Source organism: Coturnix japonica, chromosome 11 (assembly GCF_054131305.1).
Source record: "Coturnix japonica strain WE chromosome 11, WE-NBRP24, whole genome shotgun sequence".
Taxonomy (NCBI): Eukaryota; Metazoa; Chordata; class Aves; order Galliformes; family Phasianidae; genus Coturnix; species Coturnix japonica.
In genome coordinates this window covers 9,879,819-9,902,181 of record NC_140673.1, presented here as the reverse complement: position 1 = coordinate 9,902,181, position 22,363 = coordinate 9,879,819, and the positions used below count along the sequence as shown (strand labels likewise).

At 44.1% G+C, this 22,363-nt stretch overlaps 1 protein-coding gene and 1 long non-coding RNA gene across 11 annotated transcripts in view; one reads left to right on the top strand and one right to left on the bottom strand.

The window, feature by feature from the left end:
* CRB1 (crumbs cell polarity complex component 1) overlaps window positions 1–22,363 on the top strand; it is an 84,197-nt gene that overhangs the window by 21,702 nt on the left and 40,132 nt on the right. For 7 of the 10 annotated variants that reach the window (XR_014932639.1, XR_014932637.1, XM_085511119.1 and 4 more), the window contains exons 2-6: window positions 64–648; window positions 6,148–6,343; window positions 7,218–7,357; window positions 7,692–7,871; window positions 16,172–16,225. Coding sequence is in view for 8 of the 10 variants with exons in the window: in XM_085511119.1 (XP_085367245.1) it covers window positions 64–648; window positions 6,148–6,343; window positions 7,218–7,357; window positions 7,692–7,871; window positions 16,172–16,225 (1,155 nt within the window). In the remaining 2 variants the exon portion in view is untranslated. The remainder of the gene's footprint in view (window positions 1–63; window positions 649–6,147; window positions 6,344–7,217; window positions 7,358–7,691; window positions 7,872–16,171; window positions 16,226–22,363) is intronic. The other 3 variants (XM_032446233.2, XM_085511122.1, XM_015869340.3) reach the window with 1 other exon arrangement.
* On the bottom strand, window positions 8,796–9,787 carry LOC146759012 (uncharacterized). Its single transcript, XR_014932653.1, has 3 exons — window positions 9,674–9,787; window positions 8,975–9,081; window positions 8,796–8,908 (listed from the first exon to the last, which is right to left on the bottom strand). It is a non-coding gene; the product is annotated as an uncharacterized LOC146759012 (long non-coding RNA).

The window sequence follows — 22,363 nt, the reverse complement described above, 5'->3', positions numbered from 1 at the left end:
CTCTTTCTGGTTTAGTCCGAGTGCTGGGGCAGTCCTCAGGACCTTTTTTTGTTTCCTTCCTAGATTCACTTTCCATGAGAAATGATTCCAGGTGCCTGTCAAACTCCTGCCAAAAGAACTCTACATGCATTACTGGTCATAAAGATGATATTTGCCGTTGTATGGACACGTCACTCGGCACTACAGAAGAACTCTGCAATAAAACCTCTGATCCTTGCTCCTCAAACCCTTGTCTTCAAAATGCTACCTGTTTAAGTTCTGCTGGAAACCTCAGTTTCACTTGCGAGTGCCCAGATGGGTACAATGGGACCACTTGTGAAATAGCCATCAGTATGTGTGACACCAACCCCTGTGAGCACGGAGGCACGTGCCTTGATGGCCTGGCCAAGCCCACCTGCCTGTGTCGCACAGGATTCACAGGTACACGCTGTGAAATGGATGTTGATGAGTGCAGCTCAGGACCATGCCACAACGGAGCAGTGTGCAGGGATGGGATTGATGAATATTCCTGCTACTGTGTCCCAGGCTACCAAGGCAAGCACTGCGACCTGGAGGTGAATGAATGCATGTCAGACCCGTGCCTGAATGGGGCAACGTGCCTCAACCTTATAGGGAGGTATTACTGCATCTGTCCCCTTGGGTACACAGGTAAGCACTGTTTTAAACAACCTTTTCTCAGTGTTGCGGAGAACTACTATACTTCATGTTCTAAGAGCTACTCCTATACAAATGCACACAAGCATTCAGTCATACCTATCTTACTACATGGCCTTCAGCCTCAGCACCTGCTGATACATTACATGCTACACCTTATCATAGTTGAGTAGTGATACTGCATAGAGAAATTTCACATTTTCCAAAAGCTACAGAGCACTCCAACAAACATCAAACTGTCACAGGTTAACTTGTGTTTTAACAGAAGCATTCTCAAAATACAAGTCCTCAGAGTATTATACGGAGCTTTTCATCCAGAGACAAAACTTACGCTTGACAGTGATAAAATTAGACTTAATTAGACTTGGTTGACTTGCTAATCACAACAAACAGTATTCTTAAACATAGTTATTTGCTTTGCAAGAGCCTTTTCCTTTAAAACACTCTTCTTTCATTGTCCTCTGTTTTCTGAACAAAGGTACCTTTTTCAGCAACTTCCAAAACATCCAATTCATGCTCTTTCTCTTCTAATGGATTTCCCTTATCCACCCTTGCTAACAGGCTTCTTTTTCCTCTTCTGTTTTACTGGACCTCAAGGCCAAATAGATTATTCTATCACTTTTCCTCAACATCAATTCTCAGAATGGCTACGCCTTTCTGTTTTCCTTCTGCTAAGTTTTTCTAAGCTATATGTCCTACTGATGTCATGTATTATAACTCAAAACTTCCCCTATTATTATTTTTCTCATTTAGTCTGCCTGAATCCACAGATAGATTTCTTTTCTTTTTGCCAGAGGAAAAGTTTCCAAAACTCATTTCAGGCTTCTTTTCTGGGAAGGAAAGCAGCAATATTGCAGTAGGTTCCAGGCATCCCAAAAAGCACACCTTCCCCCATAGAGGTACCCTCTGCTGACCACATCACATGATACAAAGAATTGCAGCAGGATGTTCTAGAAGAATGGACATTTGTCAAGAAGGAAGTTGCAAAGCCTAGAAAGAAAGATATGCAGGACTAGAAAAGGGTAAGAAAGTGAGGGAGTAGGATAAAAATGTCCTGCTGACAGAGCAAAATAGACATTTCACAGCCAAATTTTAGCTTTCCAAACAGAATCAGGAAAGTCAAAGTGCCACTATATCTGCCAAAGCCATCCCTCCCCCTGCCCATAAGTCACACACACTTTATGTAGTCTTAACCTTGACTAATTGTGTTGACTTTCTCACCCCTGCCCTACCAGAAACAGAGGATGCACGTGGAACTACAGTATCACGCATGTTACATAGAAGGAAAAGTGTGACCGGGTTTCCAAAACTGCTCGTTTGGGGATAAACTTCCATTTTATCTGGTCCCATTTTTAAGGTTTAGGTGTGATTTTTCTTGCCTGATTCCTCTACTGGAGAGCACAGAATCACTGCAGGGGGCTGTTCCCTTCAAATTTCAAAGATGAATTCATAGATAGGATAGCAAGAAAGAGCACACTGAATCATTAAAAAACAAAACGGGGGTCTGTTTTAGCAATACATTGCCAACTATGTAAACAAAGAAAAAAAGAATCGCACAGCAAAAGAAAGGGAGAAAGAACAGCTATTGCTTCAAGTGATTCAAATGAATAAGAAATAAGAGATGCGGTTTATAGCTCCATCCCCAAAATCCCCATGCAGGAAGGAAAGTCAGAGGTAAAAAGCAGCTTTCCAGCTCTGACGCAGCTCTTGTTGGAAGCCAGCCCTCAGTTAGCATCCCTCGTGAGCAGGGTGAATGTTGTTTGAAGGAAGCTTGTTACCTTCCTGCCACCCCGCTGCTACCAGCGGGTGTCTGAGCCCGGGCCAGGCAAGGGGAAAACTGCACAACCAGGGGAAAGCAAGAGGAAGGAGAAGCCTATTAACAATCAGCATGGCTACCCTGCAATGATTAGACTCAGCCCAGACCTCCTGTGGTATTCAGGAAACTGTATTTGTTTAACCTGCGCTGTCAGTGAGGCCTGGGCTTGGATTCGTAGACCAAGAACTCAGCTTGAGAGACAGAACCTACACCTTAGAGACAGAGGGAGAAAACATAATAAAATAATAAAAGCCCAGACAGAGAAGATTTAGACCAAAATAAACTGCTGGAGGGAGCTCAGCCTGCTGGAGTCGCCCTGCTTTCATCACAAAATTCTGCAGGTTTCCAGTTGGATGCTGTTAGGCCAAAAACAAGCGGAGTTACTCCAAGTGCAGAGCACTCAGAACAAGCAGAATTAGGAGATTAGAGAGCCAAGGAAGGAAGAGATGTCTAAAACTCAAAGGAGAAGGAACTGCAGAGCTTTGCCACACGGCTCCGGCTCCGACGCTGCTCTCAGGAGCACAGAGATGAATCACCACTGCTCCATACAGGAGTGGCAGGCTGTTCCTTCAGCAGTAAAACAGCAGCTTTTAAAGGCTACTTAACCAAATGATTTATCAGAAGCATTCTTTTTTGTTGTTTTCTGCACCTTGCTGTGAGTTGTGCTAAATGCACAAGCCAGGGGGATTACTGGATGAAAGCCCAGAGGTGTCCCCACTGGTAATAAAAACCCTCATTTACTCTATTGGGGGATCTTGCCAACCATTAGTGTCCCAGCCTGACACCATGAATTACTGCGGGAAGTCATCCAGCCTCATCTCATTTCCCTAAGATGTTAAAAAGGTGATAGCTCCTGATATGGAGGTAGAGAATGCACAGTAAATTCTACAGCAGTAATGTTAACCAAATGCCTGAGTTACAGGCTGCAGTTGCTACTTGCTTCGAGGACTACGGCTGGTATTCTGTACAATTCCTATGCTGCAGCACTTCCTAAAATAGCTGAGAAATGTCACACATAATTCTTGCACAAATGGAAGAGGTTAGAACACACCAAGAGCCCGAGACTGGAAAATTTAGCATGAAATCTGCAGTTTCAATGATAATGTTCTACATGTGTGAAATTATTTACAAGACATGTGTCATGCAGCTGTTAAATAATGAAGCCCAATTGCCTCGTCGAAGTTTTGCTGGCTACCTTAATCAAATGCCTCCTTCCCTCCATTGGCCTAATTACACTTGCTTTAATTCACCCCAGCAGAGTCGGGCGATGGCGCCTGTTGGCTGCCCACAGCCGGGGATGCTAATTATCACACTGCACTCCGCCAAAGGAAGCCAGTCCTCTCAAACGCTTTGCTGTGAACTACCCAGGACATGTGACTGCTCCAAAAACCAGCCCGAGCCCAAGACAGCGGTATGCCTTTTGCACAGAGAAAGTGCTTCAGGGTCAGATGAGATAGGTACAATGGACTACATCCATTCCTCATGCAGTACCTCTTACTATGATGTAACTGAAGCAGAATGTACAATAAGAGGAAATCATTAACTGATGAATCCTAGTTCTCACTCAGTATTCTTAGCAGTAAACACACACCATGCAAGTATTTACAGCAGATGCACTGTATGCCTTAGGCACTAAAAGGAACACTGCCACAGCCTTTGGGCGCCCAGTTGTCAGGCTACCAGCATGGAACATCTATCCCACAAGCTGGTTGCTGGTTCAGATTGTCACACTGCTATTCAAACCGGTGCCATGCCAAAAGAACATAGGAAAACTGCTAAGTGGCAAAAAATCTTGTTGAATCAAAGCGCCACTACTGCTGTTCTTGTGCCTGCCTGTGCTCAGCCTTGTGCCAAAACATCACCTCGCCCCATAAAATCAAACATTTCCTTCCAACAGGGGATTCCTTCTATGAGTTCTGCTGGAGGGAAGGCATGAGCTCTATGCCTGCTCTTTCAGATCTTTTAGATCTGGTGATTAGGAAAAATCAGGAAGGCTATCCAACACACCCCATCTGGGTGGTGGGACACAACCTCACTCCATACAGATAGAGGGATTCTAGGAGGCTCTCCCCTTCCCAGGGTGCCTGAGCTCCACACTACAGTGCAGGAAGGGAAGGGGGCCTGGATCCCCCCCTTCGGGCTGCACAGGGCCCACACATTCCTCTGTCCAACCCTGAGAACTGGAAGTAGGGGCCACACATCTTTCACCTTCACCTGCATTTACCTTTTATTGTCAAAGAAGAGCATAGCAGGACTCATGTGGAAAACAGGCAGTATAGGTAGTCTCCCAAGAAACCACAACTTATAAACATCACTAAAATCCATCTTCCCAGTCCCAAGCACCAGTGTGGTGAGGTACACATGGCACACATCTCCCTAACTCCTGGCCCCATGGAGTGGCTAAGGAGTGCCCAGCACTGCCGTCCTTTCCTGCCTGCTGGCACACGATGTTTGGCGCTCAGCATATTCATGACAGAACATGAGACTGAGGTGCAAATGCAGATCCAATCTTTTCATCTCTCTTCCTCGCAACTGAGAAAACCTGACAGCAGACTCGCTGCGGCTGGGAAGGAATCCCAGTTCGGGCGGCACATCACATCGGCTGGGCACATCAGGGAGGGAAGTTTTCTTCTGAGGCAGCATTGCCTAAGGCAGGTTGCTGGGCTGATAGATTAAAGACGTGAAGCACAAAACAGCGCTGAGCTCTCCTGCTAATCGCCACGGTCTGAAAGCTGGCCGGGCCGAGGCTCCGCTGAGCGGGGCTTGTTTTGTCACATGGCTCGCAGTGCTTGCCGTGAGCTGTTAACACGCTCTGGCAGATTTACGGTCACTAGGCACACTTCTGCAAACACATTGCTTACAATTACAGTGGATTCGCAGGGCAACGACTGCAGAGGGATCACTCACTATGTCTGGATGCGATGCACATTACCATAAATCCACACAGGATCACTGCGGTGCTCCCCATTGGCAGCCAAACCCCCGAGGCACAGGCTGGGGGCATTACCCATCTCATGCTTTATCTGTGACCTCAAGAAGTTTTAAGAATACATTCCCTAAGATTATGGTAACCGTGCCTCATAACTACCAGTATGATTTTAAAAAAAAAAAAAAGTGCATGTATTTTAATGAGAATTAAGTTTAAACGCAGTGAAAATAGTTATGAGCTAACAGCTTCCCGTTTGGTTTTGATATTTTAAGATATTTTCAGATATTTATCCATACTATGGATGTTTATTCATCTTTAGATGAGCATGCTATGTCCAGAGGGACTACATACACCAGAGACTGAGAAATAATAGCAGCAGTCAATATTTTCAGAAGAAACAAAAAGTTCCTAGTTAAATGTACTAATTTCAGAGCAGAACAGGAAAAGCAGCATCAGGAAAGAGTTAAATTCTTAATCACGTGTCCTACACAAAGTAGCACGGTCCGAATGAGAGAAAATTTAACTTGTCCCTGTGTTTGAGTTAATATCAAAAGTTCTGCTCTTGCTATTTGTTCGGGTATTTGGTGAACTCTCCCAAGCCTCGCAAGAGAACAAAACCAAAACGCCGCACACTGTGGCACTTCCACTCGAAACATTGGAGCAAAGACCAACCAACCACACCCCGAAACAACAAAGCAGCAACGGGAGCCTCCCGCTAACCCCGCGTTCTCCATCCTCTCCCCCGCAGGCGTCAACTGCGAGCTGGATGTGGACGAGTGCCAGTCCCGGCCGTGCCAGAACGGCGCCACCTGCCGCGACGCTCCGGCCGCCTTCTCCTGCTTGTGTCCGCCCGGCTTCTGCGGCGCCCTCTGCCAGACGGACGTGGACGAGTGCGCCAGCAGCCCCTGCCTGCACGGAGCGCAATGCACCGACCGGCCCGGGGGGTGAGAGTGGGGCAGAGCCGGACAGCGGGAGCGGGTGGGTCAAGGGGAGGAGACCGCGCAGCAAAAGTAATCACAGTAACCATAGTGATAGACTCCATTAGGAGACTGTCTGGTACTTAACAATACACAGCTCCCGATGCAAAACTACCTGCAGCCCATTCACAGAAGTGTAGTAAACGAAGATAATTCAGGGCAAGGAAGCTGCTCCACCTAACAGGACCAGCCCTGCCCAGAAGTCCAGCGCAGCCTCTCATTCTCAGTTGGAGCTCTGGTGTGCATTTGTTCACTGGGATCATCATGAGATTTTTTTTAAAGCCTGAAAATGTATCAATATGAAAATCATTTTTTTCTGATTCACATCATCATTACATTTTATATCTTCAATCCAAATGTCACCTGGACTGAGTCATCTCTTAAATTTAAGCACAACCCATACACAAGTAACATACTGCCCTGCCATACGTTTTTGCATACATAAGGGCACTGAAAAGCCTGTACTTGACTGCCAGACCCAGAGGCCAGTGTTTCTCTGGCACTCCCTCATGCCCAGCATGCATGTATTTACTCCAGATCTGAGATTTTGGTATTAAACACAGAAATTACCAAAGAAGTTTAGTCTTAACCATTACTCAGCAAGACCCCCCATGATTTCAGATGCACATTTTCTAGTATTTGTATATATTACCCAGTTTGTTCAGGTCTAAACCCATAACAATGGCATTGCTAGCGAAAACAAGTGAATGATACTGTTAATATTGGAACTACGCAAGTAATTGACATTTCTATATTAAAACCTAAGAAAAGCACGTGAGCTCTGGGTATGTTTGGGAACAGAGCCTGGTCTCCTGCAGTGACTGCTTTTTCCTGTGCACAGGTACAGCTGCAACTGCACCGGCACTGGGTTCATGGGCCTGCACTGTGACACCGCTGTACCCCCGTGCTGGTCACATCCATGCTACAACAACGCCACATGTGAGGACAGTGCTGATGGATACATCTGTCACTGCTGGCCAGGTAAGCCCCAGGTTCTCCTGTAACACCACCTATCCCTCTGGGTTAGATAAATTCACCTTTTTTTGCTGATACATTGAAAGCATGAAGCCACGTGGCCCTAGAAGAGGTGCATGAGCTCACTGCTTGCTGGACTCTATTTCTCACTGGAAGGCAGGGTGGGGGAGCCCAGAGCGGTGGTACATTGGAACAGGCTGCCCGGGGAGGTGGTGGAGTCTCTGTCCCAGGAAGCGTTCAAGAACCGAGGAGAAGCAGCACTGATGGACGTGGTTAGCGACACAGCGGGGATGGGCTGGCGGTTGGATCAGTTCTTTTCCTTCTGTGCTCACCCTTGCAGGCTACACCGGCTCCCACTGCGAGACCGACATCAGCGAGTGCAGCAGCGCGCCGTGCGCCGCGGGCCGCTGCCTGGAGCGCTCCTGGGCCACCAGCTACGGCCACGAACCTGCGCTGCAGCCGCCCTTCCGACACGACAGCGCCGAGGGCTACGTGTGCGACTGCCCGCCGGGCATCCGCGGTGAGCGCTGCCAAACGGAGGGCCCCGGGGGATGGGCGGCTCGGGGGTCCCCCTGGCGGCCGTTCAGTGGGGCTGTGGGACGGTAATTTGTAACCACGTCTGGGTTAAAGCGTAAACTTGTGTTTGCGACGCGAATTTAGAACTCACTATGCAGAGTTGCTGTGTTGGATGCGCGAAACACAAAGAAACAAGCAGTAACCAATGAACATTTTCATCGAGCGGCGATGCCCAGACCCAGTGTTCTCATGTTCTCATCCCTGCACTCTGCCCAACATCCTACAGAGGCGCACTGGGACCACAAGGAGCGCTTCTCCTTGGGAACATAGTGCCCAGTTTGTTATAAATGCAGCCCGGTGCATGGGGCTATGCTAGAGCCGATATTAAAAATAAATGGCGTGTACAGCCATGATCCTAAGAAGAGAGAATTATAATCCTACAAAAAAAAAAAAAAAAAACAAACTTGTTGAGGTCAGTGCCTAACACAGCTGTATTGTTCAGCACAGCCATTAACACGATGGCTTTGAGCTGTGCAACTCTGGGCCTAAAGTCTGGTCCTGCCACTCCGTGCCCTTACTCCGTGCAGAAAACATCCGTAGCTCGACTCACGGAACCAGGCTTCCCTTCCTCATTCACTGCCTGCGCAGTGCCCAGCCCCTGTGCTTCAACCCCGCTGGGTCGCTCGTTGATCGCTGCAGCTCAGCGGACAGAGCAGCACACGCAGAGCACAACTCGCACTCGGAAATCCCAACAGCTTCCCCTCCTGATTGGCAGCGGAGCTGTCGGCTCCGTTCCTCTCCTCCCCTTCCCCCCCCCCCCAAGCTGTCCTTCCCTGTCCCGTCACTGCGCGCTGCTGTTGTACCGCAGTTCTGCAGCGCAGCGCAGGGCTCCGAGCCGCGCCGGTTACAGCCATTATTACCTCCCCAAGTTCCCCTTCAGACGCTGCTTCGTGCTCTCCGCTTCCTTCCAGCGATGTCCAGCTGCCGGGTTTCTTTTGCTCTCCTCCTGCTCTTCAACATCTCCCGTGCTCTGTAAGACGGCTGAGAAGGTGGGCCCTTCGTTAGGCTCAGACCTTTATCCTCCCACTGCCCGTCTATTGCCCTCACCTGTGTCCTTCTGGTCTGGTTAGGGCTTACACTGCTTTCAGTCACAATGAGGACTCCCTTACTCCCCAGGAGTCAGTGGACCCACGTGCAGGCAGGCTCTGATCAGTCTGAAAGACAAACAAGTGTCAGAATCTATTAAACCTATTAATCTTAAATCCATTTTATCAGTAGCTGACCTAAATCAAACTGCAGAGCTCTCTGGAGATAACATCGCTTTAAGACTTGGGGACTCTCCTGCTAATGCTGTGTGCAAATGATTTCACCTGAAGCCTTTGTGTTAGTTCAGTTATTGACACTCCTGTCAGATGCTTAATGTACACTTAATTAGGAAAAACAAAACAAAAAACCAACCAAACACAAAACAGCAACTCCAAAATAATTATTCTTAGCAAACAGTGCGCTCAGACAGCTAAGGTCAGGAGCAGCCTTTAATAGGGGTGGCTCTAAAAGCTGCTACTGAAGTGCCTTTCATCACCTGGCTGCAAACTGATGTCAGGACAAGGGTAATGTGCTGCTGGTCAGCTCACTCGCTGCCCGCATGCATCTGTATGGGTTAGATTTTAAACTGTTTTCTTCCTGGCCTGTGTGAAGTTTGAGGCACTCTGGTAACAGATATCTGTAGAGAAATCAGCAGCAGTGCTCTAGTGGGAGGTGAGTATGTTTGGCATCCTGGGCTGTGCTCTAACAGCTGGACATTACCTGGCTGCTGGAGCTGTGGCTTGAATTTGTGGGTATCCCACCCACACAGGTGGACTAGCGGGTCCTTGTCTGTCCCTTCCAATTTAACTTCGGTTTCTAAGTGCTGACACAAAGAGCCTGTAAGGTGGAGTGGAAACATTCACTTCTGATGCTGAAAAGTCCACTTTCTCCAATTATAGCCAAATTAATGATAAATTAACCACATTTTAATGGGAGTTCAGGAATACAAAGGACTGGAGTTGACTGCAGTAGTATGATTCTGGGTAGCAGATGAGTCCCTGATCAGGATCACTGGGTTTATGCGTGCTTACCTCATATATATGAACTAAGCCAACTGCCCTTCTGCAAGGCAAAAAGTCAGATCCTTTCATCTGGGTGTCAGCACATCTCATTGATGCCAAAGTCTTGCATTTCTTCAGCTGAGGGTCAGTTCTTTCGGCCTCCACATCTGAACGTCTGTACGTGTTCTAGGTGTAAAACCTCAGGTTCCTGCTGAAACAGGACAAAGATTCTCTTTAATATATAGCATTCAATATTTTATTATGCTTCTTTCCTCAGTAAAGCATTAACAGAAGATTTTAAGCATAATTTGCTGTTCCGGGTATTGTGAAGAAATAATAATCCATGTAGCCTGTATCTTGAGGGCCATATCCAAGAGCCATTGAAGTCAGTGGGAAGGTGTCATCACATCTGGGGACGTGTGTTGATTTTATGATGAGTATAAAATGGCATCGTAGCCTTATTGGATGAGATGGCACATTACTGTAAGTCGGCTGAAAAACTGGGCTACAGTTTTCAGCCCCAAGGGCAGGAGATAATGGAGCCTCTATCAGGATACAGTATTGCCCCACCCAGCTGGGAGAGGGGAAGAAATACTGTCTGCTATTTCTTGTTGCAGATGGTGATTATTCAGCTGAACTGAAAAATAATCAGTAGTCTACTTACTAGAAGTCCTGAGAGGATCAAATCTGCCCCATTTGGTAACTCAAATAACTGATTTGCAACCAGACTTATTCATGCAATTTGATTCTGTGGAATAAAAATCCCGGTGTGGTAAATTTTTCCCAGCCTGGAATTTTTGGAGCCCATTCGATATTTGCCTTGTCCCACATCAAAGACAGAAAATTCGTGAGCAGGTTCTACGAAGGGTTAAAGTTCTTCAGCTCCCTTCTAAGTCAGAGGGTCTGGGGACGCTCAGATTTCAAGAGGTCTCAGTACTCTGCAATAGTAAGCCCAACATTTTTGATATTGCCTTGGTCTGCTGGCCCCTTAGCACAGAAGCACTTTTAATAGACTGGGCTTTCATTTAAAAGTCTTGTGATTTGTTACTGCTGGCTACAGGCAGCAGTTATCCTGGAACTTCATCCTTTCATATTGTGCATATATTGTATTGCTCCAGCTCCACTTTTTAAAAACAGAGTGTTATTTGAAAGGTTCAGCTTCTCACTTTCTTCATAAAAACATGTGGGAAAGGAGGAGAGCAGAGCTATGAATTTGGTCGTGACGCGTTTCACCAGGTTGTAATAAACTTAACACCATGTCAGAATTAAGGAGTCTCGAACCTGCAGGCTCTGTCAAATGCCACATTCCAGCACTGATTGGAACCCGAGGAGGGAGAGGGAGCAGCATGGGCTGCCAGTGGACGTGCCACCAGCAGGGATAGTGCTGCCTATGTGGCTGTGGGCTGCCAGGGGACGTGCCACCAGCAGGGATAGTGCTGCCTATGTGACTGTGAGCTGCCAGGAGACGTGCCACCAGCAGGGATGGAGATGTTCATGTGGTTGAAGCAGGAGTGTGAAGGAGCAAAGCCACCAACCAGTCTGTAGGCAGAGTGTCTACTGCCTGCTGACATGCAGAAAAGTGCAGGCTGATGGGGTTCTGATCACTTCTGGTGTGTTGTTATCCAACTGTGGGCCAGCTGTGCCAGCAGCACCGCTGCTCACTTTGGCATCATGTAGGGTTTTTTGGCCATTTTATTTGTCGGTTTTTTTTTCTTTCTGTTTTTCCCTTTTAAATCTCCTTGGCCCTTTTCCCAGCATGTTGGGCTGCTGCAAGAGAAAATGATATGATCAGACTGGAGTCGTATGTGTGTTGAATTTCTGGCATATACATGGGGAAAAGAAACTGTCTCCTGGAGCCAGAAGATGAGGCAGATAAATAGCCAGCCAGCACAAGAGGGTACTGAACACTCAACTAACTAAAGAAAACCTCAACCTGGACACATGGGACTGGTTTTAAAAATGGTTCATTTAGACTCTCAGTCTGAACAGCCAGGGTGCAAGAAGCACGGGCATACATGGAGAATTGGGCTTCCATTTCCCAGCACGTCTTCAGATGCTGCTGCGGGCAGGGCACTCAGCAGGTGACAGGGCTGCCTGTGTCTCAGCCAGACATGCTTCTCTCCTCTAGCCTCCTTTCTATGTGTGACAGTATTACACAAAACATAAGTGATGTGAGTCTTCCAAAAAGGAAATCAAGCAGATAAATAGCTGTGTTCTCATCTAGTCCCCAAACTCCAACATTTCTCTCTATTTCCTCATCTATCCTTCAGTTGTTCACACCACAGCAGTCAAGCCTTCCTCCATCACAGCAGGTTAATTAACTGTGTTTCATGGGCCATCATCACAGTTTAAAAGGTTATTTTCTCTTTATTCTGAAGACAGAAGACAAGACTATTCAAGGGGCATTCGCCAGCTTTCTTTTTCTATGCCCATGGAAAGGATCAGGAGAAAAATAAAATACAAAGAAAAAATGAGACTCTTTTTTCACTGCAAGGAGACAAAAGAATAGAGAAGCTGGGCTGGCTTGAGCTGGAAGGCTTTTTCTTCTCCCTTCCCAATCCTCCTTTGTGAAAATAATAGGATCCCTCCTAATGGAAAATTCTTCAAGGTCCTGCAGCAAAGGAGATGTCCTTCCTGATTACTGCAGAAGTCCTTTGTCTCTGATAGGGCTTTTCCACTGATCAGGAAGGAAAGCTGTGGGCTGTACCTTCTCCCAGTCTTTTATGGGCCAGTCTTTTATGGATAAGAACAATTACCCAAACTTGCTGGCACTGCAGCAGGTTAGGTCAGAATCCCACCCGTGCTGTGAACAGCGAACCTGGTCATGCCAGCTTTGCTTTATGGCTTGCCAAACAAAGAAATGGTCCAGGAGACTAAGGCGGCACTTCTCTTATATGTCTCAGAGTGGCTTGGCAGTGGGCTTGGCAAAGCAGAAAGTCAGCTGGAAGTGCTGATGGAGATGATGGCTGTGCATGCACGTTTACAGACAGCTGTGGTATGGTGGGTCACAGCAGCACCCATTTCTTCCAGAGTGAGGAAGTCATGGTCAGCACGTGGGTTCTATGCGCTGCATTAATGATCTCTTCTCCAGTACAAGACAGAGGGATGCCCAAAGCCCTCTCGCTGTCTCAGTGGTGCTTAGGCCCAGTTCAATATCAGCAGGCCGGGGGGTACAGCTAGCTTGTGGTTATTCCTGTACAAACAAAGGCTTGAGAGGGCAAATGTTGCTACTATCAAGCACTCATTCAGAGGTAGCTGGTTTAAGGAGAAATTCCAAACACAACACGTGGAGCAGAATAAAGAATTAGGATTTGATGTATGCATCAGCTTCTTACCATTCTGGAATTGTAGAGAGGCTGTAAAGGAAGTGCAAACATATTTTTCCACCCAGACACAAGTAATTCATCACTACACTATTAGACTGCTGTGAAAGGATCTCTAAAAAGTGAGATGTTTAGGGGGCTTGCTGGCATTGGTCAGCTTTGCAGCAAAATGGGGAAATATACTGCCATTTTCTAAGCATGGGAAAGAAGTTCCTGTTTACCCAGACCTATCTCTGCAGTTCTGCTCTGGTTATCTCTGTTCTGGACTGTGAACTCCTTCCTACACTCCTGTGCTCAGAACCACAGGGAGGGGGACTTCCCTTCTCTCTCCATCAAGCCCTGCAGCCCCAGCACGGCAGGACCAGTGTAGTAACGCTGTATCAACACAGGATGCCCTCAGGGCCTGGCAGGCACTTGCTGCCTGTGAAAACCCAACAGGGAAAAAGACAATTAGCACTTGAAAGTGGTTTTTAAATCTCTCCTCAACTCTCTGATCTTGAAAGAACAATTGGACAGGCTTTAATGATCCTGTCCTCTAATACTTCTTAACCTTTCTTCAATCTACAGCATCCTGGTAAGGAGCTGTTCTCATTTTCATCAGAAATGATCATTTGAGTTTCCCCGCTTCTGTACTTCTGTCACCGAGTTCTTCCATCACCACTTTTTTCTTTGTGTTTGGAACTGGTGAGGATATTCCCTTGAATCACAGTATGTATTGTTTAGCACTGCCCTGTGCACAACTCGAGGGGAAGATGCAGAGTTTTGCAAACTGTTGCAGAATCCAGGACACAGTGCACTCACAGCCTCCTCACAACACCTTCATTCACTATTCATCAAGCTGTTCTCTTTGCAATATGCACTATTTGCTTCTCATGTGCTTAGCTCCCGGACCCAACTCATTGCACATGTGGTGTGACAAGCATCTCCCTGGACAGCCCCATTCATTATTATTAATGAATAATCATAGAATTGTAAAGGATGGAAAGACCACTAAGATCATCAACTGTCAATCCATCTCCACGATCCCCATTAATCCATATCCCTCAGTGCCACATCTGCCCTTTTCTTCAACACTTCCAGGGATGGTAACTCCACCACCTCCCTGGGCAGGCTGCCAGCGCCCAACCACTGTTTCAGGGAATACATTTTTCCTAGTATTCAACCTGAAGCTCCCAAAGTGTTGAAGCTGAACTGTGATTGCTAAGAAAGGAGCTCTGGAACACTTCATGGCAAAAATTTCCAGAACTAGCCCCAAGACCCGACAATTTGTTTGCAGCTCTGAGTGTGATACTTATCACCCTAATATAGTAATGTATATTTTTTCATGAGGAATGAAATGACGCTCAGAAATAACTCTCACTGTTGCAAGTTGCACTGGAAATGCAAAAAGATCGCTGCATTATTCAGCACTGAAAGAATGCACAGATATCAAGTGTTTGTTTGTTAGAGTTAGAAATACAGAAAATGAAGTGCTAGAAAGCATTGACCAGTGTTATCTTCTGAACACGTATAAAATTTTATTCTTTACAATTTCACAGCTGACCCTTCATTACTATGATCTATTTTCTCTGGTTACGCTGATATGTTAAACTGTATAATGTAGTTGGACATGATTGACAGAGCCTGGGAGCAGTGGATATTTTGAAATCTGGCACATCTCTCTGTGTTAAACATTGTTGCACATAAACACTTTTTAGCATGAAGAGCTTTCTTCCTCAAAGGGCAGGAGGAGGGGATGAATGGATTTTCAGCCATAAGCTCCCAGGTCTTGCAGAAACCATCCTTAGATTTAAGGAATACTCGCAGAAAATGCTCTTATTTAAAATATATATATGTATAGGTAAAGAGAAAAAGACAGTTGTGTATTATTTGGCAGCGGGGATAATGCTTTTCAAGCACTCATTATTTTTGTGGTGCTCATTCTTAATGGGTCATTCTATTATAGGACTGCTAAAAATAGTCAGTGAGAATTTTCCTTCTGGGGCTTTGTGCCTACTTACTTTCTTTCAGAATACTGCGAGTAAACTCTTCCTAGCCTTTTTAATTGGTACATCCCTGATATTTATAGTCTCCTACAATCCTGTTTAGCCACCTTTTGGCTGAGCTTATGAACCCGCTCAGTTCCATCTTTCCCTGCTGAAGTCCCTAAGTCTCTCCAGCCTATTCATTTCTTGCTTGCTTGGTCTGAGCATAGCAGGCAATATCTTATGCAGCCTGGAACTAAACATAGTATTCCTTTTGCCATACCCTTTGTTGATGAAAACACAGTAATATTTCCCCGTTATAAACAGAAACTGCCATGTATCTCCTGCTCTGTGTGCTGATAGAATGTAGAATGTTCTACATGTCGCACACATGATCTGAGTTATACCTGAGCGCAAACTCTTTGAAACCAAAGGAATTGGGCAGACTAAGCTGACAGCAGAACTTTGTTCATCCTCCCAAAAATATGATTCTCCATCTCAAGAACTACTTTTCAGCACTATATCCTATAGAGTGACATCACTCTGGTCAAATTACAATCAAGTTACAAAGTCAAGCAGATGCACAACTTGTTCTTCACACTGAAATGAACTCTAAATCTACATGTACAGTCCTCACTAACCTGGAGAAAGTGTTCAATGAGTAGACAGTAAAGAGAAGATCTGCATTATGGGACTAATATATTTTACTTCCTCAATATATTTTAATTAAAAGAACATTTAAGGTCAAATGTCAAGTGATAAACAAAACAAGCCAATTTAATAGTTCAATGTTTTACTCAGTAGATGATTTTGAAAACAGCCTTAATTATTTCACCATTGTAAAGCCCATTAAAACCTAGTTTATTGGAAACATGGTAAATTATATGGCCAAACATTTAAAAGGCATTACTTCTCCTTCCCCCACAACAGAGGAAATCAAGAGTGACTTTAAAGAAGCTGAAGGAGTTCCTTCAGAAATAGCATGTGGGCAAGTAATTTTGAATTGCATGCTTGGGCATGTAACAATGTATGCATGTACACATGCACGTATGCACTCGTACACATATATATAAATCAGTAGATGCATACATTACAGCTCTTCAGAGTACTTTGTTGCTCTGCTTACAGCAAGCCTTTCTTTGATCACTAATTTAAAAGGTCCACAACTTTCATCTTTTCTATTTTGAAGTGCACAGTTTTCTGGCTGGGTTGTTTTGTGGCAAGAATGAAAGATTTGTCTTTATTCCTTTCGTCAAGATTTGCAGCATGCAATGTGTATGTTTATTAACAGGCAGAGTTTATGTTGGTCTTCATTACTCATTAATTATTTTAACTGCATGGCTTCTGACAGTGGGAAATGTGTGATGTTTGCATGCCAAATCTGTATCTATTTGACATGCCAGCAATATTGGCCTATATTCAGGAAAAAAAAGTCAAGATGCTTGCTTAAATTTATTTCAGATTAAAGTATGCAGGCTGCCGTTATCTTGCTATGGCATTAAATTTAAATGGTGCAAAACCATTCATCACTTAATTCTTGTCGAGGTCACAGGTTTTATACAGCTTAGCTTTTCTGCTTATCTGCTTATTTTACATGCCTTTGAAATACCATTTCTTACATGTTAACATCTCCAAATAACCTGTAGCAGAGGGGTTCTATTCTGGCCCACCCTCAGTTGAGGGGTTTATTTGGTAAACTGTTCTTTGTACTTCCCACAAAATATATAAGTTGTCCTACTATGTGCAAGTATGCCGTTTATTTGAACTAGCATCAGCATCTTAGTACCAGTGTTGCTCTCTGTACTCTGCCTGTACCTCTTAACCTAGAAAGAGAGCATGAAATGCTGCATACATGTAGCATCTGCTGCACATTAACAGAATAGTGGATTTAGTTGGTATTTCAACACAGTCACTAGAGCCTTCTCTGAGAAATGCTGTTGCTTGAAGTACCTGTGATGAACCCTGTTTGCTAGACCTAATTCTTACTATCAGTTTTCAGCTGTCACACTGTGCAGTTTGGTTAGCAGAACCTTCTGTGTGAAGTTTAGGAATATTGGTCTTCAGCCCATCACACAAAGTCCACTCAAAGCTATAAGAGTCACCGAGAGAACAAGCACCTGGGTATTAAGTACAGAAAAGTCATTTGGTGATCGAGATCAGGGCTACTATTATTTAAAAACTGTCAGCATCTTGGAGGATTGGCTTTCACACAAGAACAACTACATAATTTCTCATCTCAAAGTTCTGGGTTTTGCTGATTGCAGTAGTGGTCCTGATGATGGAGCTATTTAGGTGAAAGGAGGCAGAGGAATTCCTCTCCTGCTAAAGGTTAAGCACTCATCATGAATTTTGCACCCTCCTTTGACAAAACATTCATTTTAACCCAGTGTTGTGCAAAATATTCTTGTTTTCTTCTTTACCCGTAAAAACACCAGCGAAAGACATATAGATCCTTACATAAGGTTCCCATAATGCCAGTGGCGAAAATGAAATCAGTTTTTAAAGCATAAAAGGCACCTCATCTAGGCTCAGAAATGTCAGTAGTAATTACAAACTTTGTTTCCAAGTATAATCAATTCTTTATTTATGGTGTGAAATATTTTTTACCCTTTTGAACTTTCACTGTTCTAAGCAAAGCTATATTGTTGGCATGTTCCTTTAAAAGTAATTGCTTCTGGACTGAGAAATTGAATGTCAAGTTTCAACTTGACGTAAATTAAATGGGTTACATTAATAGTCTGGCCCATAGTAGAAGTGAGTGTTTGGGTTCTGGGTTTGACTTCAGGACGTGACCCCTTGATCACACAGGTCAGCACAGATGGGAAATATTGGAGAGGTACCCTAGGTTGACGTGGGAAAGAAAGTGTCTTGTACTGATGTATCACAAACTGTCTGATCCATTAAAAAGAAGCAGTGTCAGACTCCACAGAGAATAAAGCTTGGTTGTCATAGGTCATTACAATCTTCAAAAAAAAAAAAAAAACAACCAAAAAATGAGTAGTTGGAAGGAAAATCACAATGATGGAAATCCCCAGGGCTGTCATGCACATATAATCTTCTAAACCTTCTTGATTTAACACTGCCAAGCCTACATGCAGGGTGAAGGGATTAAAGAATCCAAACATTCTTATTTTTTAGCATACAGCCATATCTCAGATTTCTCTCCTGTTCCTGTTGCATGCAACATACAGCATTTTACTTTTAACAGTAAGTTATCGCTGTAGCTGGTTCTCACACTTAGGTGATTTGGTCTTAAGTAGACTAATATTGCTGGCAGCCATGCCAGCAAGATCAAGCAGTTGATGGTTTCTCAAGGATAAAAACCATCTGAAGGTTGGGGAAAGCTTTATTTTTTTCTTTTCTTCATTTAATTTTGAAAGTGGAAGACACCTCTTGAAATCATTTCATGCAACCCCCTTGTTCAAAGCAGTGTAAGCTTAGGCACACTGTGTCTTCACTAGGCTCTACTGTGAAGTCTTCTCCCTTCCAGGTATTTACATGCACTGAGAAGATCCCCCTGAGCCTTCTCTCTAGGATGAACAACATAAACTCTCTCAGTCTTTTCTCACAGACATATTTTCCAAACCCTTAAAGATTGCCATAAACTTTTGCTGCACTTGCTCCAGTATTTCCATGTGCTTCTTTATCTGGGGAGCCTGATTGATCACAAATGCCGAGTAGAGGCAAAGGGTCACCTCCATTACCTGCTGGCAGCTCTTGTACTAATTCAGCCCAGGAGGCTGTTGGTCCTCTTTGCTGCAAGGGCACATTGCTGAATCCCATTCAACATGTGAGCCAGCACTGCAGCCAATCAGCCTGATGCATGGCCCGGTGCATGAAGCTGCTCCTCAGCAAGTGCAGGGCGTTGGGCTTCCCTTCCCTTTGTTGAACTTCCAGAGGTTCTGAAGGTTGCCCATTTCTTTGGTTCGAGGTTCCTCTGTATAGAAACACAACTGTTTGATGTAGCCACCACTTTTCCTGATTTTATATATGTGTATGTACATGCATATGTGTGTATATATATATATATGTACATATGTATATGTATGTACATACCCCAGTTTAATCCATCACCAACTAAAAACTGATCAATAGTACTTTTGCTTTATTCAGACTTGGGAGAATTGTACTTTGCTGGCAATTACTTATCACTGATGAGTCCCAGGTCTACCGTCTTCCCAGGGAAATAAAAGCATGTTTGGACAATGAATAATAAAAATAAGCTGGTAAAGTGAACACCAACATTAATTTCATGTGATATACTACATGAAGGTTCTTTTATACAAATTGTTCCCTGTAGCACTTAGCTCTTAATTATTCAGGGCTTGCCAGTGGGAGGAACAGAAGTGATAAAACCTAATATTCTTATGCCTGTCCATTTACACTGTTTCAGATAAACTCTGGATAAAATAAGGCAGAAGCTGTTTCTGTTCAGGTACTCTGATCGATTTCTTCAGCTATATGAAGTTTAAAGAATATAAGCAAGACTTTTACTGATTATCTAGGTGTCTATACCCTTATTTAGAAAAAAATAAAAAGAATTTATTTAGAAAAGGATTTCTGCTGATTTTTTTAAATAAATGGATTAAGGAAAGCACTCTTTCTCTGGCTGACCCTGAACTCTGCACTTTCCATAAGCAGTCTCACAAAAGAAAAGAAGCCTAGTACAGACAGCTAATTTGTGCTGATAATTAACTGCAAAGTAGGTTTGGTGGATCTGGTTCTGATTGCTCTCCCACTGCTGTGATTCTTAGAGTCTAGCTGTGTTAGAAACACAACACTGTTACAGGGGATCATAATGATCAATACTGTTATGGTTGTGGCCACTGTTATGTGGGCACCATATTTTCTTAGCAGAGAGGATAAAGAATCTGTTACTAGGCCTGTGTGTGAGGCCAGAGTACTGTGTTCAGTATCTAGCTGTAGTAACAAATAGAGAAAATGATTTAAATGATGTATTTGAAGTATATCTGCACAACAATAGGAAGACTAGCTAAATCACAGACCTCTAGCATGAACCAGATCATCCTCAAGAATGATGGCCAAAAGTTCACAGCACGCTCATGCAATTTTAGCTAAAGTCCATTATGTTCCCAATGGGATGGATATATGGCCTGGTGGAAAGGACACTTATTTAGGTGTCAGGCTTCTCCGCTTCAGGATGTATTAAACATATATGAAACCTTGGATAAACAATTCCTAAACACTGTTGAGGTGAGTTTTCACACTGCAGAAGAACTAACATTGCACAGAATAAGAGAAATGAACAAGTCGAGAGTATGATCTCTTGCCAATTCCACTGCTATTGAATCTGATGAAAGTTTGCGATCCAAGGTCTTCTGCATCTACTACTAGTCTATAGCAAGCCACAGCTGTTTAAACAGGAAAGAAAATCCATCAGGCAGAGTAATTGCTGTATAAAAAACCATAGAAGTGGATAGTTTGAGGTAGACTAATTGTTCTTCTGCATTTAAAATGATAAGGATGTACAAATACATCCCCTAGGAACAGAGAAACATAATTTTACAAACTATAAACAAAGATAATCCTTATACAATTTATACAGATAATCTGTCCACAGCTTAAAATGCACACAGTGTGCACACGCTGTGTATGTTCACACATATGTATTTTATATATTTCTGTTCTCAGATCTCCATCCCCAGTTAAGTTCTATAGGCCCAATTGAAACTATGATTTTCTAGCTTGCTGACTTTTCCAGATTCTCTTAATATTGACTGACAATGAAGTTATGTAAATACAATCACTTCTGTGCATTGTGGTGACTTGTTTTAGTCTTACTAAAAACCTTGCAGATGGCTGACTGTTTTCAAAGCAGAGGCTGTGCCACACCAGGCAGCACAGTGGCTGTGCTTGCCCAGCTCAAAGCAAGATAGAAGCAGCCAACAAGAGACAAGGTAGAAAATCCCTCTTAGGGGAGAGTAGTCACATTTCTCAGTGGGAGTGTTCATCAACAGCGAGCACTCTTTTAAAGCCCCTACATGTTTGTAGAGGTGAAAATTCATTTGTTTTCCAATTCCAGAGTGTATCATATGCTCCAAACAGATTTTTAAGTCAACGAAACATGACCTTGTATGATCTAATTAAACAACTCAAAGGTATTGGTTGCTTTAAGATCCCTCTGGATACACTCCAGTTCAAATGCACACACATCATCTGAATGTACAAGCTCGTGAGTCTACAAAAAATGCAAATCAGATAATTAATGATTTGAATTCAGAAATCTTACTGCAGCAGTTGTCTTCTGAAAGGTAAAGCATGAAAAATGTCTGAGCAGAACACACAGAAAATAATCTGGAAGTACAAGAAGAAATAACTTTCTTCATTTCCAAATACCTAGTACATAATCAGGTATAAGTTTATCAAACTCTATGAAACCCAGTAACCCTTCCAGTTTATTTTCTGAATGATGTCCACGCTTTGAGTGGAAGGCTGTATGTCCTGCCTTCTTAGTCATTTAATCTCCAAAATCTTACTTGCTAAGTGAGAAATTTATTTCTCATTATTAACCCCTATAATCTTTCTCCACTGGAATTTTTCTTCCCTCTTTTACTTGCCCTTCTTTTTTAATCTATTACTGTTCTCCACTGCTGTCTGACACACCCTGTGCTGTCTGTCGTTGCTCTCCTTCCCCCCTTCAGCCCTTCCTAGCTCATGTCAATGAGCTGCATACACGATAGTGCAGCCAGAAACCCCGCTCAGGAAGGATGCTGCCTGGGAAAACCAGGCTGCCACTGTTCCATTTTCATTCTTCCCTCCATCAGTCAACCACAACGGCAGCTGCTTCTTTTACTGATATATAAAGCTGACTAAAAATAGGGAAATTAAAGGAAAATGAGTGCCATGCAGGGACATATTTCTTCACCACGTTTTTCTTTACTCCAGATTCAGACCCTAATCCTAGAATTGGATCCACATGGCCGGCTGTGTTAATCAAAATATGGGACAAAGGTGTAGGCTACAAGCAGCAGCTTTGCCATGCTGCCCGTCTAGGACATGGCCCCGTGCCATTCGCAGGCGATATTTTTCTGACCTCTGGCTGTGCCGCTCACACAACCTTGTGTATGGAGCACTGCAAAGCAGGCACGTGGAAAAGGCTGC